Source organism: Oncorhynchus masou, unplaced genomic scaffold, assembly GCF_036934945.1.
Source record: "Oncorhynchus masou masou isolate Uvic2021 unplaced genomic scaffold, UVic_Omas_1.1 unplaced_scaffold_986, whole genome shotgun sequence".
Taxonomy (NCBI): Eukaryota; Metazoa; Chordata; class Actinopteri; order Salmoniformes; family Salmonidae; genus Oncorhynchus; species Oncorhynchus masou.
Window position 1 is genome coordinate 65,892 of NW_027016378.1, and position 17,385 is coordinate 83,276.

Sequence of the window (17,385 nt, forward strand, 5' to 3'; positions counted from 1 at the left end):
TAGAACAGATCCCTCCCCATGCTTACTCCACGTGGACTCCTCTCACACTCCTGAGAAGAACATGGGAGAAAAGCAGTTGATAGTTTAGATCGGATACTGTACACCGGTTGCTGGCTCGGCTCATTTCTCTCGGTAGAAGTGATGCGGACAGGGCTGTATTCAACGCCTTTGTCACTCTTCTTCAGCCAGTTAGAGGGGGGTTTGAGGTACACACACTGTTCGGTCCAATTATCTCTTCCATGCATTAAGATACCGTCTGATGTCACTTTTCATGATCACCTCGAAAGGACAAATCAGAACAACAGTTTAGTTTAGTTCATGAACTATATTATAAATGATTAATTTGACAAATTATTCTTAATACAAATATTTAAACATATGTCAAAGAGAATAACAACATATTCTATTTAAACTATTCTTTCAAATTGGCTTATACTCCCCAACACACTGTCAACTTCATCGCAGAGCCACAGGATCAGGAAGTTAGCCCTATAACCCATCGGGAATAGAACAGAACAAACAATACAACAATACACTCCTTCACATCACTCAAGTTGTGTAAAATTCAATCCAAAACCTCAAAGGATTGTATCTCAAACCTCAAAGGACTGTATCCTCACCAATTTTTAACACATAACTCTCAATGAGAGTAATGTATTCAAAAAAACACTACTACTGGTCATAAGATAAAACAAATTTCAAATAACATAATCAAATTAAAATCACTACCTTGAAAAACTCCACAAAGAGAAATGACTGTACCCATATGTTCATAGGAAATAGACTTAAGGCAGCCTACCCTTAGTCAAAGGCAATGCCCTCTCCTTCTTCACATTGGTCCAAATCACAAATATGGCTAAGAACTATAAACTTCATTATAATTATCAATTTCACAAATTACCTTGAAATCAGTATTACAAATGACATTAAATTCATTATCCAAATGGCTTTCCAATGAGGGTGATCAAACCACAATGGAAAGTCATGACAGAGAAGTGTTTCTTACTATATTGGACAAATGAAAGAAAAATAGTCAAACATTTCCTACATGTTGTATCCCAGGTTCCCAGAACATTCCTTATTCAAAAGAATTCACGTGTTTAATTAAAACTCAGAAAAAAAAACTTATTCCATGTGTGTGCGTGCATCTTTAAGATACCTTGGCACTAAGACAAATGGAAAACTCACCAAACTCAAAGTGAATAGAACACACAAATCAAACATAGTATTTTAAAAACACCAACAAATATTCTTAACAAATGTGTTGTGTGTGTGGGTATTTGCAAACCCTAAACACAAACGAAACATTTCCAACCGATTACAGGCGATTTTCACGCTCTACGCGCTTCAGCAGTCCCGTTCTGTGACCTTTTGTGGCCTACCACTTTACGGTTGCGCCGTTGTTGCTCCTAGATGTTTCCACTTCAAAATAACAGCACATATAGTTGACTGGGGCAGCTCTAGCAGGGCGAACTAACTTGTTGGAAAGGTGGCATCCTCTGACGGTGTCACGTTGAATGTTACTGAGCTTTTCAGTAAGTTAATTCTACTGCCGATGTTTGTCTATGGAGATCATTGCGAATCCACTCATTTGAATGGTGTCCACATGCTTTTGCATATATAGTGTAGTAACAATCAAATTTGTAAACACCTAACTATAAGACTTTACCTTCCTCATAACTGTAAAAAAGTGACTACAAATTATTAAGTGACTACAAAATTGGCACCTGTCACAAGTGTAAAGAGAAGTAGGCAGAAGGCAGTCGCAGGTTTAGAACAACTGAATTTAGTAAACCAACATAGATAAAACCAGGACAAAACCCAAATTGCAAAATAATAAAGTACTCAGGAAATAGTACTAGAAATTCCTCTCAGGAAAACAAACAACATTTACAATGGCCGACGAAGACAAATGACAGAGTAGTGTATATATACAGTGATAGAGTGGGGATTGGAACCAGGTTTGTGCAACGATGACTAGACAAGTCCGGGGTTGATGAGTGAAGGACGTTTGCCAGCAGCAGGTTCGGCAGCAGCAAGAAGGCCGGTGATGTCGAGTGCCTGAGCTGGACAGGAGGGGGAGCCAAAGTGAAGGCCGGTGATGTCGAGAGCCTGAGCTGGACAGGAGGGGGAGCCAAAGTGAAGGCCGGTGATGTCGAGAGCCTGAGCTGGACAGGAGGGGGAGCCAAAGTGAAGGCCGGTGATGTCGAGTTCCTGAGCTGGACAGGGGGAGCCAAAGTGAAGGCCGGTGATGTCGAGTGCCTGAGCTGGACAGGAGGGGGAGCCAAAGTGAAGGCCGGTGATGTCGAGTGCCTGAGCTGGACAGGAGGGGGAGCCAAAGTGAAGGCTGGTGATGTCGAGTGCCTGAGCTGGACAGGAGTGGGAGCCAAAGTGAAGGCCGGTGATGTCGAGTGCCTGAGCTGGACAGGAGGGGGAGCCAAAGTGAAGGCCGGTGATGTCGAGTACCTGAGCTGGACAGGGGGGAAGCCGAAGTGAAGGCAGGTGATGTCGAGTGCCTGAGCTGGACAGGAGGGGGAGCCAAAGTGAAGGCCGGTGATGTCGAGTGCCTGAGCTGGACAGGAGGGGGAGCCAAAGTGAAGGCCGGTGATGTCGAGTACCTGAGCTGGACAGGGGGGAAGCCGAAGTGAAGGCTGGTGATGTCGAGTACCTGAGCTGGACAGGAGGGGGAGCCAAAGTGAAGGCTGGTGTGACAGCTCCATCACATATTTTTTGTACTTGTATTTATTAAAAAAGTATCCCCATCAGCCAAGGCAGCAGCTACTCTTCCTGGGGTCTGACACAATTAAGGTAGCTATACAATTTTATAAACATTACAATACAATCATTACAGAAGTCATAGAGAATGTTCCACACTGAGTCCATGTTGAGTAGTCTAAATCTGTCTGAGAATATCACAGCGAGATCAAACACACGGCAATTTAATTAATTAATTAATTAAACCTTTATTTAAACAGGGAGTCACATTGAGATTAATAATCTTTTTTACAAGAGAACCCTGTACACATTACAGTAAAAACAGAACATTAAAACATACACGTGTATAAAACAATATAATTTAGCACACAATTAACAAAAATACGTGTACAAAAAATGTATATTAAACAAGATGTAATCAAATTTCATGACCAGTTTATTCAGAAATCCAGGTAATCCCAAAGGATTCACATACTTTTTCTTGGCACTGTATACCTGTGTTTTCTATTTGTCTGTTGGCAGTTTGTCTCGACTCGTCAAGCCTACCAGCGTTTCATCCCGTACTCCTGTTTCTCGTTAGTTCCTGTTTTCTAGTTCTCCCTGTTTTTGACCATTCTGCCTGGCCTGACCCTGAGCCTGCCTGCCGTTTCTGTACCTCTTGACACTGCCCTGGATTACTGATCCCTGCCTGCCCTGACCCTGAGCCTGCCTTCAGTTCTGTACCTTATGGACTCCACCCTGGATTACTGACCCCTGCCCTGACCCTGAGCCTGCCTTCAGTTCTGTACCTTATGGACTCCACCCTGGATTACTGACCCCTGCCTGCCCTGACCCTGAGCCTGCCTTCAGTTCTGTACCTTATGGACTCCACCCTGGATTACTGACCCCTGCCTGCCCTGACCCTGAGCCTGCCTTCAGTTCTGTACCTTATGGACTCCACCCTGGATTACTGATCCCTGCCCTGACCCTGAGCCTGCCTTCAGTTCTGTACCTTATGGACTCCACCCTGGATTACTGACCCCTGCCCTGACCCTGAGCCTGCCTTCAGTTCTGTACCTTATGGAATTCCACCCTGGATTACTGACCCCTGCCTGCCCTGACCCTGAGCCTGCCTTCAGTTCTGTACCTTATGGACTCCACCCTGGATTACTGACCCCTGCCCTGACCCTGAGCCTGCCTTCAGTTCTGTACCTTATGGACTCCACCCTGGATTACTGACCCCTGCCTGCCCTGACCCTGAGCCTGCCTTCAGTTCTGTACCTTATGGACTCCACCCTGGATTACTGATCCCTGCCTGCCCTGACCCTGAGCCTGCCTTCAGTTCTGTACCTTATGGAATTCCACCCTGGATTACTGACCCCTGCCCTGACCCTGAGCCTGCCTTCAGTTCTGTACCTTATGGACTCCACCCTGGATTACTGACCTCTGCCTGTCCTTGACTTGTTGTTTGCCTGCCCCACTGTTGTCATGCCCTGACCATAGAGAGCTGTTTTTTCTCTATGTTGGTTGGGGCATGATAGTGACTAGGGTGGGTCATCTAGGTGATTAGTGGTTTATGTTGGCCTGGTATGGTTCCCAATCAGAGACAGCTATTTATCGTTGTCTCTGATTGGGGACCATATTTAGGCAGCCATTTCCTCACTGTGCTTTGTGGGATCTTGACTATGTATAATTGCCTAGTAGCACTGTTAGCGTCACGTTTTGGTTTGAGATTTGTTTTCTGTGTTTTGTTTGGTGAGTTTTGATTTATTAAGATATGTGGAACTCTACGCACGCTGCGCCTTGGTCCAATCATTATAACTAACGTGATCACTGTTTTGTAAATACACTTTTATTATTTCGAACTCTCTGCATCTGGGTCTTATCCAGATGCGGTGCAGGGTAGCCTAGTGGTTAGAGTGTTGGACTAGTATCCAGAAGGTTTCAAGTTCAAATCCCCAAGCTGACAGGCAGTTAACCCACTGTTCCTAGGCTGTCATTGAAAAGAAGAATTTGTTCTTAACTGACTTGCCTAGTTAAATAAAAATCCTGGGATGGGATCTTTTTTGTAAAAATGTTTCTGCAAACCCTGAAGTTTCTGGTTACGGGATCAGCAAATGCTTGAATTTTGTTTCAGACAGGGTGTATTTGAGATGATTCAGTTTGTGGAGGAGAAGGAGCAATGTACTGCTTATGTAGTGTGGGTAGATGATAGCTGTACTGATGGTAGCCTTACCATGATCATTGTATAAGTGTTTAGTTTGTAAAATAGTATTTTATTTTGAGTGCAAGGAAAATGGTATTGTGTTTAGTATGTCTTGTAAGCCCATGTGATCTGAGCACCAATAGGTGTATGACACCTAAATAAATCGTATCAATCATTAATAATTAATCATTAACAAGTACTGGATAAAGTTGATGATGCCGTTGACCTTAACAAGAGTCTCAGGACCATAAAACATGGGGTTATTTTCTGTTTTGTGTGGCCAAAGAGCTGTATTTTCATGTCATCTGTCCAAGGAACAGGGTCCAATGCAAGTGCCAATAACGTTCAGCAAACAACAGGCCTTTACTTTTATTGGATGACATGAATATAGTTTTTTGGCCACACCCACCAGTGGGGTTTGGAGTCAAAATGAGAATGCATGAGCAGAAAAGAACCCCATACTGTACCTACTGTAAAATATGGTGGTGGATATTTCGTTATGGGGCAATTTTGCTTCCACTGTTCCTGGGGCCCTTGTTGAGGTCAACGGCATCATGAACTTTATCCAGTACGAGGGCATTTTAGACAAAAACCTAGTTTCCACTGCTAGGAGGCTAAAACTTGACCGCAAGTAGATATTCCAGCAAGACAATAACCCCAATCACATATGAAAATCCACAAGTAAATGTTATTTTGATCACAAAATCAACATTTTGCAATGGTCATCTCAGTCTTCGTACTTGAAACCCATTGAAAACCTGTGGTTTGAATTGAAGAGGGCAGTTCACAAGCACAGACGAATGATGTCAAGAATGTGGAAGGATTCTGTATGACGGAATGGTCTAAGATCCTTCCCAACGTGTTCTCCAACTCATAAAACCTTTTAGAAAAAGGTTCAGTGCTGTTATCCTCGCAAGGTCAGGTATTGAAAGGTATTGAAAACTGAGGTGTCAATTTTGACTCCTACCTTTTTGAAGAAAAAAAAGTGTCACTTGTTAAACAAAACGTCTTTCTCTGAGCAATTGTATTCCCCATTTTTTTTTTCATTCAATATTGCTCAGTATTTGAATTCTGTATTTTTTGAGTACTTTTTGCTAATCCTTTTCAAGGGGGAAAATGATTTGGAACCCCGCTGTATACTTCAAAGTTAGAGATATGTTGGATCCATCATTGTTACGGTTTTCTTTGTGTGAAGGCGAGTCGGACCAAAATGCGACGTGTAGATTGCGATACATGTTTAATAAACAAAAGTAAACACGAATCAAAATACAAAAAACAACAAACGTAACAAGAAAACCGAAAACAGCCTATACTGGTGTAAACTAACACCGAACAAGGACAGGAAAAGGACATAAGGACAATCACCCACGAAACACTCAAAGAATATGGCTGCCTAAATATGGTTCCCAATCAGAGACAACGATCAACACCTGCCTGATTGAGAACCACTTCAGACAGCCATAGATTCACCTAGAACACCCCACTAAGCTACCATCCCAATACATGTGAAAAATCCCCAAGACAAAACACACCACATACAAAAACCCATGTCACACCCTGGCCTGACTAAATAGATAAAGAAAACACAAAATACTAAGACCAGGGCGTGACAATCATAATGATTCTACATTTTACAGTATGCCATGGCCTCTACTGGCCAAAGGTTAAACTATTGCTATGTTTATGCTATACTATGGGGTTGAGTCACTAGACTTTGACCAAATTTATTGCATCCAAAGATCAACCTTACAGTACCTAGAACATAGATAGAGAGCCACTTGTCATCCGGAAGGTGCCTCAATGACTTGACATGTTCTGGTTGTGATTTATTTCAGGCTACAAGGTAAGAATCTTTCCAGGGATTATTGTAAAGTGTGTAGAGAAATTTAATGTATGGTGTAATTTTTTGATTAGTGAATGGAAGTAAAACACTCAAGCTTAACAGTCCATTTCCCCTGGGAAAGCTACGTGACAGTTCAATCATACAGAATGGCGCTACCTGGGCGTAGGCAAGTCAAATTGAAAAACATGTTGTTCATTTACTCGTATATTGTGGGTATTTTTTTAATGTATCATCGTTGTAAATTGTCTTTCAGAATATCGGAAAAAGTTTGTTTTCAAAATTGCAATGAGCTCCTGCTTCCTGTGTAATTTGATACGAAACCACTGAACATACTTTTCTTAACATTGCTGTTATTTATTGAATTCAGTAATACCATAATAATAGCATAGCTGTTGAACAAAGCAACACACAAGAATGACTGAAATTATTTAAAAGACAGTCCACTACAGGAGAGGTGAAAAATTCAGTCATGATGACATGCTCATGTGATCGCATCATCATTTATTATCATGAATCGGTTTCTCATCAACCCCATGAGTTAAACCCTACTATTTGTCAAACCCTACTTAAACCCCACATGTTATATTTTGGTTGTTGTTAGTGACTCTTTGCGAGTTCCCCCTTCTGAGATACAATTTTTACAATTATTGTAGAAGAACATGACAATGTTCATGTGATTGCATTAAATCACCTGACTGTTTAGATGTGTCTGTTAGTAAATGTTTTATTTCTAAGATATAATGAATAAAAGAGAATTGACATTTAATAATTTGTTGTGACTGTGTTAACGACATCCAACATGCTTGATTTCTGTTTAGGGGTCAGTGATCTAAAATGAGTCTCTCTGGGGAGAGAGAGGAGGGGGCCCCTACATCTAAAATGAGTCTCTCTGGGGAACATGACAGGAAAGCTATGAGGTGAGATGACAATTTTGTTAAATAAATTATGAAGAGTTTATTTCCAAAGTGCTATATCCACAATTTTTTCACATTTGTGTTTTTTAATCAGAAACGATTGCTTTTGGATACCTTCATTTGTGCGTAAAATATGACTGTTCTCAGATTTTTATTTATATATTTTAGATGTGTATGAAAATGTGTTGTTTTTGCAAAACGCTATATATTTTTATTTTATTTTATTTAACCTTTATTTAAACAGGGAGTCGCATTGAGATTAAACATCTATTTTACAAGAGAGCCCACATTACAATAAAAACAGAATATTAAAACATACACATGTGTATAAAACAATATAATTCAGCACGCAATTAAGAAAAATAAACATTTAATAAAAGCAATCACATTCAACTACATAGAGGTCCTCAATCAATAATTTTAACTGCCTGAGTGGCACCAGTACATCTAGCTGCAGTGAACTCTGCATATTGTTCCTCAAATTAGGGGCAAAAAAACAAAACGCGAATTTTCCTAAATCTGTGGAGACTGAAGGGATCTCTAATGTTATCCATTCCTGAGAACGGGTTTGGTAACTGAGGATTCTAAACTTCATTAATGAAGTTACATATGGAGGGAGTTTCTGTCAGATTGCTTTGTACATTAATAAAAGAGAATGCAGCTCTCTTCTTACAGACAGAGAGGTCCATCCCACATTTTTATACAGACTACAATGATGAGTGCTAAAACTGGCCCCTGTGATAAAACGTATTGCTGAATGGTAGACTGCACCCAAGTGTTTCAAAACAGAGGTTGCCACATGCATGTAAACAATATCACCAAAATCCAATACAGGGAGAAGTGTTGCTTGAACAATCTTTCTCCTATTTTATATTCTTTCTATGCGTTACGAAGGATAACTTGTCATCAATCCAGACACCCGAGTACTTATATTGAGAAACAAGCTCAATTTGGGCTCCATTTATAGTGCAAATATACAGGTCCTCAGGGTCAACATTTCATGACTTGAGCTTTTGGTTTTACTTGTATTTGACTTGTATTTAACGCACATTTTATATCTGTAAGTGAATAATGAATTGAATCAAAGTCATGCTGAAGTTCACGAATGGCCTTCTGCACTGAGGTGGCACAGGAATACAAAACTGTGTCATCTGCATAGAGATGAATGCTACAAGATTTAACAGTGTTTCCTATGTCATTAATATACAAAGTGAACAATAATGGACCCAAAATTGAACCCCGAGGAACACCTTTTAGAATCTCAAGAAATTCTGATTTAACCTCATCTATCAAGATTCTGTTGCTAAAATCATTCTGAAACCATAAACAGGCTGTATATCCCAGATCTACTCTTGATAATTTCTTCAGCAAAACAGAATGATCAACAGTGTTGAACACCTTTGACAGGTCAATGAACAGGGCAGCACAGCTCTTTTTATAGCATCCAACAACTAGCGTGGTTGCTGTAGTAGTACTAATACAATTTTCAGATAAAAACGAAGTTGTACATTAACCAAGAACGGTGGTTAATGTACAACGGTGGTTAAGACACTTACAGCTTACAGACGGTAGGCAATTAAGGTCACAGTTGTGAAAACTTAGGGCACTAAAGAGGCTTTTCTACTGACTCTGAAAAACACCAAAAGTAAGATGCCCCGGGCCCCTACTCATCTGTGTAAACATGTCTTAGGCATGCTGCAAGAAGGCATGAGGACTGCAGATGTGGCATGGCAATAAATTGCAATGTCCGGACTGTGAGAGACCTAAGACAGTGCTACAGGGAGACAAGACCGTCCTCGCAGTGGCAGACCACATGTAACAACACCTGCACAGGAACAGCTCATCCGAACATCACAACTGTGGGACAGGTACAGGATGGCAACAACAACTGCCTGAGGAACACCAGGAATGCACAATCCCTCCATCAGTGCTCAGACTGTCCACAATAGGCTAAGAGAGGCTGGAATGAGGGCTTGTAGGCCTGTTGTAAGGCAGGTCCTCACCAGACATCACCAGCAACAACGTCGCCTATGGGAGCAAACCCACGTCACTGGACCAGACAGGACTGGTAAAAAGTGCTCTTCACTGACGAGTCACGGTTTTGTCTCACCAGGGGTAATGCTCGGATTTGCGTTTATCATCAAAGGAATGAGCGTTACACCGAGGCCTGTACTCTGGATCGGGATCGATTTGTAGGTGGAGGGTCCATCATGGTCTGGGGCGGTGTGTCACAGCATCATCAGACTGACCTTGTTGTCATTGCAGGCAATCTCACCGCTGTGCGTTACAGGGAAGACATCCTCCTCCCTCATGTGGTACCCTTCCTGCAGGCTCATCCTGACATGACCCTCCAGCATGACAATGCCACCAGCCATACTGCTCATTCTGTGCATGATTTCCTACAAGACAGGAATGTCAGTGTTCTGCCATGGCAAGCAAAGAGCCCGGACCTCAATCCCATTGAGCAGGTCTGAGACCTGTTGGATCGGAGGGTGAGGGCTAGGGCCTTTCCCCCCAGAAATGTCCGGGAACTTGCAGGTGCCTTGGTGGAAGAGTGGGGTAACATCTCACAGCAGGAACTGCCAAATCTGGTGCAGTCTATAAGGAGGAGATGCAATGCAGTACTTAATGCAGGTGGTGGCCACACCAGATACTGACTGTTACTTTTGATTTTGAACCCCCCAACACCCCCCTTTGTTCAGGGACACATTACTCAATTTCTGTTAGTGACATGTCTGTGGAACTTGTTCAGTTTATGTCTCAGTTGTTGAATCTTGTTATGTTCATACAAATGTTTACACATGTTAAGTTTGCTGAAAATAAACACAGTTGATAGTGAGAGGACGTTTCTTTTTTTGCTGAGTTTATAAAGTCTGCAGAGATAAAATGGTGATTAAATGCGTTAATGATATCAATTCAGTCAGTAATAAGGCCAGAATCTAAATGATTTTTTTTGGGGATAGAAGAGGAGATACAACCCTTCAGTGATTTAACAGCTTTCCAAATTTTAGCTGGGTTCCCTGTACATTCAGATAGTGCATTAACATAATAATCTGATTTTGCTTTTTTACACACAGATTTCTCAACCGCCTTAATTAAAGACTGCCAGTCTGGTCCCGAGTCTGTGAATCTAGCTTTGGCCAAGGCAGTATCTCTGTTGTGTATGACTTCAGATAGCTCTGGGCTGAACCAAGTGCAAGACCCATTTTTAATTCTCAATTTTTTTAAGGGAGCATGTTTATCTACAATACAATTGAAAACATTTGAGAAGTGGTTCAGAGCCAACTCTGGGTCAGGTATAGATGCAATGCAATCTCACTGATCATCCCTAAAGCCAACACCTCATTTGGCCGCCTTTCGTTCCAGTACTCTGCTGCCTGTGACTGGAACGAATTGCAAAAATCCCTGAAGTTGGAGACTTTTATCTCCCTCACCAACTTCAAACATGTGCTATCTGAGCAGCTAACCGATCGCTGCAGCTGTACATAGTCTATTGGTAAATAGCCCACCCATTTTCACCTACCTCATCCCCACACTGTTTTTATTTATTTACTTTTCTGCTCTTTTGCACACCAGTATCTCTACCTGTACATGACCATCTGATCATTTATCACTCCAGTGCTAATCTGCAAAATTGTAATTATTCGCCTACCTCCTCATGCCTTTTGCACACAATGTATATAGACTCGCCTTTTTTTGTACTGTGTTATTGACTTGTTAATTGTTTACTCCATGTGTAACTCTGTGTTGTCTGTTCACACTGCTAAGCTTTATCTTGGCCAGGTCGCAGTTGCAAATGAGAACTTGTTCTCAACTAGCCTACCTGGTTAAATAAAGGTGAAATAAAAAAATAAATAAAAAATCAAAGTCACCAAAATAAAGGTCACAAATAAAGGCCTGTTAATTGAAATGTTTAAAATGTCTCTTGTTGATGAAACGAGGTTTGGATTGAGGCATCCGTATATCCCTGACACATGCAATGGGACAGTGGTCACTAATATCCAGCAAACACCCCACTCCCAGCATATTTCTCTGGAGTATTTGTAAATATGGGTCCTTTAAGTTTGTTTAGCTGGAATGGAGTGTTCGTATATGGTATATTTGACTGTGATATGTGGTTGTCTAATCTAGCTATCTTAAAATGAATGCACTTGCAGATGCCATATCTTAATTTGACCCAGTTTTTCAAAGCTGGAAGAGAGAGAGAGAGAGAGAGAGAGAGAGAGAGAGAAGGAGAGAGAGAGAGAGAGAGAGAGAGAGAGAGAGAGAGAGAGAGAAGGAGAGAGAGAGAGAGAGAGAGAGAGAGAGAGAGAGAGAGAGAGAGAGAGAGAGAGAGAGAGAGAGAGAGAAAGAGAGAGAGAGGGGGGTTGAAACAGCGGGTTCTGATACTGATGTGATTGAAAGGAAGGGATAGCTGCTCTCGGATCAGTTTACTCCCTTCAAATATTTCCTTAACATTATAATTTTTTCAGAATACTGACAAGGGATAAGCTCCTAGAGAGATATTAGCACCTATGGCTTATTTTCTTGCTTACCCAATAAAAATGCACAACATCACAGATTTGTCACATCATTGTGTAAATGTTAGGCTACACGTCATTAAATATATTGAGACAACTTACTTAACCTAAATAGAACTCAATTGATTGAGACAATTATTATTTGTCTCATTGAAATAAAACCATCAAGTGATAGATTTTAAACAAATATGTCTGTCATTTAAACAACCCCATGACATGTTTAGATAGTAGAAAAACACAAACATTTCTTTAATAATTTTTTTAAACAATAAAAGCTAGTTTAACAACATTTCTGAAAACGTATGACATTCTGGAATGAAACTCATCTTATGTTTCCCCATCTCAGCTCAGAGTAGATGAGAGATGTAATTTTTGTCTCTGTTGTGTTGAAGTCCAATCAAGCAGAAGAGACCAGCCTCCCCTGTACCCAGCTGTGTGTCCATGAAGAGTGATCGGTCTATGCGTCAACCTATAGTGTTTAGAGAGGGAGACTTTTCACCTGAACAAAGGTAAGAAGAAATCAAAATCAAATAAATTCAAATTGTATTGGTTACAATCGCCGAATACGACAGGTGTAGACCTTACAGTGAAATGCTTACTTATGAGCCCCTAACCAACAATGCAGTAAAAAATATTTTTTTTTTTAATTAGAGTAATAACTAGGCTTAAGAAGTAATTAAAGAGCAGCAGTAAAATAACAGTAGCGAGACTATATACATGGGGGTATAGGAACAGAGTCAATGTGTGGGGGCATCGGTTAGTTGAGGGAATATGTACATGTAGGTAGAGTTATTAAAGTGAAAATGCACAGACGATAACGACAGAGAGTGCCAGCAGTGAAAAATGGGGGGGGGGCAATGCAAACCTTTTGGGTAGACATTGGATTAGATGTTCAGGAGTTTTATGGCTTAGGGGTAGAAGCTGTTAACTACTAGCGACTAGCAATCCCGTATCCGGGAGCATAATCATAGCTTCAAGTGCATTACCATAACGCAACTTTTCCTATTAATGAAAATCGCTAATTAAATTAAATAAATATATTCAAACACAAGCTTAGCCTTTTGTTGTTAAACCCCCCCCTCAAGGTGCGGACTCCCGGCCACATACCTAAACCCATAGGGGAGGGTCTGGGTGGGCGTCTGTCCACGGTGGCGGCTCTGGCGCGGGACGTGGACCACACTCTAACACAGTCCTAGTCTGCTTACTACGCGTCCTTAGATTGGCGACCCTCGCCACCAACCTTGGCCTATTAACCTTAACCAAGGGCCCCACTGGACTGAGGGGCAGCTCCGGACTGAGGGATATCTCGGGACTGAGGGGTAGCTCGGGACTGAGGGGTAGCTCAAGATTGAGGGGTAGCTCAAGACTCAGAGGAAGCTCAGGACTGAGAGTAAGCTCAGGCAGGTTGATGGCACTGGCAGATCCTGGCTGACTGGCTGCTCCATGCTGACTGCCGGCTCTGGCTGCTCCATGCTGACTGCCGGCTCTGGCTGCTCCATGCAGACTGCCGCTTCTAGCTGCTCCATGCAGACTGGCAGCTCTGGCTGCTCCATGCAGACTGGCGGCTCTGGCTGCTCCATGCAGACTGGCGGCTCTGGCTGCTCCTTGCAGACTGCCGGCTCTGGCTGCTTCTTGCAGACTGCCGGCTCTGGCGGCTCCTTGCAGACTGGCAGCTCTGGCGGCTCCTTGCAGACTGGCAGCTCTGGCGGCTCCTTGCAGACTGGCAGCTCTGGCGGCTCCTTGCAGACTGGCAGCTCTGGCAGCGCTGGACAGGCGGGAGACTCTGGCAGCACTGAACAGGCGGGAGACTCCGGCAGCGCTGGAGAGGAGGAAGGCTCCGGCAGCGCTGGACAGGCGGGAGACACCGGCAGCGCTGGACAGGCGAGGCGCACTGTAGGCCTGGTGCGTGGTGCTTGTACTGGTGGTACTGGGCCGAGAACACGCACAGGAAGCCTGGTGCGGGGAGCTGCTACCGGAGGGCTGGTGAGTGGAGGTGGTACTGGATAGACCGGACCGTGCAGGCGCACTGGAGCTCTTGAGCACCGAGCCTGCCCAACCTTACCTGGTTGAATGCTCCCGGTTGCCCTGCCAGTGAGGCGAGGTGGAATAGCCCGCACTGGGCTATGCAGGCGAACCGGGGACACCGTGCGCAAGGCTGGTGCCATGTAAGCCGGCCCAAGGAGACGCACTGGAGACCAGATGCGTAGCGCCGGCTTCATTACCCTTGGCTCGATGCCCACTCTAGCCCGGCCGATACGCGGAGCTGGTATGTAGCGCTCCGGGCTATGCACCCGCACTGGGGACACCGTGCGCTCCACAGCATAACACGGTGCCTGCCCGGTCTCTCTAGCCCCCCAATAAGCACAGGAAGTTGGCACAGGTCTCCCTCCTGGCTTCGCCATACTCCCTGTGTGCCCCAAATGTTTGGGGCTGACTCTCGGGCTTCCATCCACGCTGCCGTGCTCGTCTCTCCAACTCCATTCTCCTATAACCCTCCTCGCACTGCTCCAGCGAATCCCAGGCGGGCTCCGGCACTCTCCCTGGGTCGACCGCCCACCTGTCTATTTCCTCCAAAGTTGTATAGTCCATACTTCGCTGCTCCTGCTGCCGCTGCCTGTCACCACGCTGCTTGGTCCTGTTGTGGTGGGTGATTCTGTAACGGTTTTCTTCTGGTGAAGGAGAGGAGGACCAAAATGCAGCGTGGTTATCTTTATACATCTTTAATAAAGATGAAAAATACAAACAGTATACAAAAACAATAAACGTGAAAACCCGAAACAGCCATATCTGGTGCAAACAAACACAGAGACAGGAACAATCACCCACGAAACTCTCAAAGAATGTGGCTGCCTAAATATGGTTCCCAATCAGAGACAACGATAAACACCTGCCTCTGATTGAGAACGACTCCAGGCAAACACAGACTTTCCTAGAATACTATACTACACCACAATCCCATAACCTTCAAAAAACCCTAGACAAAACACACCACATAAATAACCCATGTCACACCCTGGCCTGACCAAAGTAATAAAGAAAACACAAAATACTAAGGCCAGGGCGTGACACAAATAAAGGCCTGTTCATTGAAATGTTTAAAATGTCTCTTGTTGATTAAACAAGGTTTGGATTGAGGCATCCGTATATCCCTGACACATGCAATGGGACAGTGGTCACTAATATCCAGCAAACACCCCACTCCCAGCATATTTCTCTGGAGTATTTGTAAATATGGGTCCTTTAAGTTTGTTTAGCTGGAATGGAGTGTTTGTATACGGTATATTTCACTGTGATATGTGGTTGTCTAATCTATCTTAAAATTAATGCACTTGCAGATGCCATATCTTAATTTGACCCCGTTTTTCAAAGCTGGAAAATAGAGAGAGAGAGGGGGGGGGGGGGGGTGAAACAGTAGGTTCAGTGAATAGGTCAGGGTTTCATGACTGACCAGCAGAAACTGGATGTATCGATACTGATATGATTGAAAGAAAGGGATAGCTGCTCTTGGATCAGTTAACTCCCTTCAAATATTTCCTTAACATTATATTTTTTTCAAAATGCTGACAAGGGATAAGCTCCAAGAGAGATATTAGCACCTATGGCTTATTTTCTTGCTTACCCAATAAAAATGCACAATATCACAGATTTGGCACATCATTGTGTAAATGTTAGGCTACACGTCATTAAATATATTGAGACAACTTACTTAACCTAAATAGAACTCAATTGATTGAGACAATTATTATTTGTTTCTCTGAAATAAAACCATCATGTGATAGATTTTAAACAAATATGTCTGTCATTTAAACAATCCCATGACATGTTTAGATAGTAGAAAAACACAAACATTTCTTTAATAATTTTTTTAAACAATAAAAGCTAGTTTACCAACATTTCTGAAAACGTTTGGCATTCTGGAATGAAACTCATCTTATGTTTCCCCCATCTCAGCTCAGAGTAGATGAGAGATGTAATTTGTGTCTCTGTTGTGTTGAAGTCCAATCAAGCAGGAGAGACCAGCCTCCCCTGTACCCAGCTGTGTGTCCATGAAGAGTGATCGGTCTATGCGTCAACCTATAGTGTTTAGAGAGGGAGACTTTTCACCTGAACAAAGGTAAGAAGAAATCAAAATCAAATAAATTCAAATTGTATTGGTTACAATCGCCTAATACAACAGGTGTAGACCTTACAGTGATATGCTTACTTATGAGCCACTAACCAACAATGCAGTAAAAAAAAAAAAACGAGAGTAAAAACTGCGCTTAAGAAGTAGTTATTAAAGAGCAGCAGTAAAATAACAGTAGCGAGACTATATACATGGGGGTATAGGAACAGAGTCAATGTGTGGGGGCATCGGTTAGTTGAGGGAATATGTACATGTAGGTAGAGTTATTAAAGTGAAAATGCACAGACGATAACGACAGAGAGTGCCAGCAGTGAAAAATGGGGGGGGGGCAATGCAAACCTTTTGGGTAGACATTGGATTAGATGTTCAGGAGTTTTATGGCTTAGGGGTAGAAGCTGTTAACTACTAGCGACTAGCAATCCCGTATCCGGGAGCGTAATCATAGCCTCAAGCGCATTACCATAACGCAACTTTCCCTATTCATGAAAATCTCAAATTAAATAAATATATTCAAACACAAGCTTAGCCTTTTGTTAACAACACTGTTGTTAACCCCCCCCCCTCCACCCCCAAGGTGCGGACCCCCTGCCGCACACCTAAACCCATAGGGGAGGGTCTGGGTGGGCGTCTGTCCACTGTGGCGGCTCTGGCGCGGGACGTGGACCCCACTCTAACACAGTCCTAGTCTGCTTACTACGCGTCCTTAGATTGGCGACCCTCGCCGCCGATCTTGGCCTATTAACCTTAACCAAGGGCCCCACTGGACTGAGGGGCAGCTCCGGACTGAGGGACAGCTCGGGACTGAGGTAGCTCGGGACTGAGGGGTAGCTCAAGACTGAGAGGAAGCTCAGGAGTGAGAGGAAGCTTAGGAAGGTTGATGGCTCTGGCAGATCCTGGCTGACTGGCGGCTCTGGCAGATCCTGGCTGACTGGCAGATCCTGGCTGAATGGCGGATCCTGGCTGAATGGCGGATCCTGGCTGACTGGCGGCTCTGGCGGATCCTGGCAGACCGGCGGCTCTGGCGGATCCTGGCAGACTGGCGGCTCTGGCGGATCCTGGCAGACTGGCGGCTCTGGCGGATC

At 43.4% G+C, this 17,385-nt stretch overlaps 1 protein-coding gene across 1 annotated transcript in view; it reads left to right on the forward strand.

Moving 5' to 3' along the window:
- The window catches only part of LOC135538578 (NACHT, LRR and PYD domains-containing protein 3-like), a 93,382-nt gene that overhangs the window by 47,904 nt on the left and 28,093 nt on the right, over positions 1 to 17,385 (forward strand). Inside the window, exons 4-6 of the mRNA XM_064964466.1 lie at positions 2,007 to 2,492; positions 12,570 to 12,686; positions 16,175 to 16,291. Of these exons, the coding sequence (XP_064820538.1) occupies positions 2,007 to 2,492; positions 12,570 to 12,686; positions 16,175 to 16,291 (720 nt within the window). The remainder of the gene's footprint in view (positions 1 to 2,006; positions 2,493 to 12,569; positions 12,687 to 16,174; positions 16,292 to 17,385) is intronic.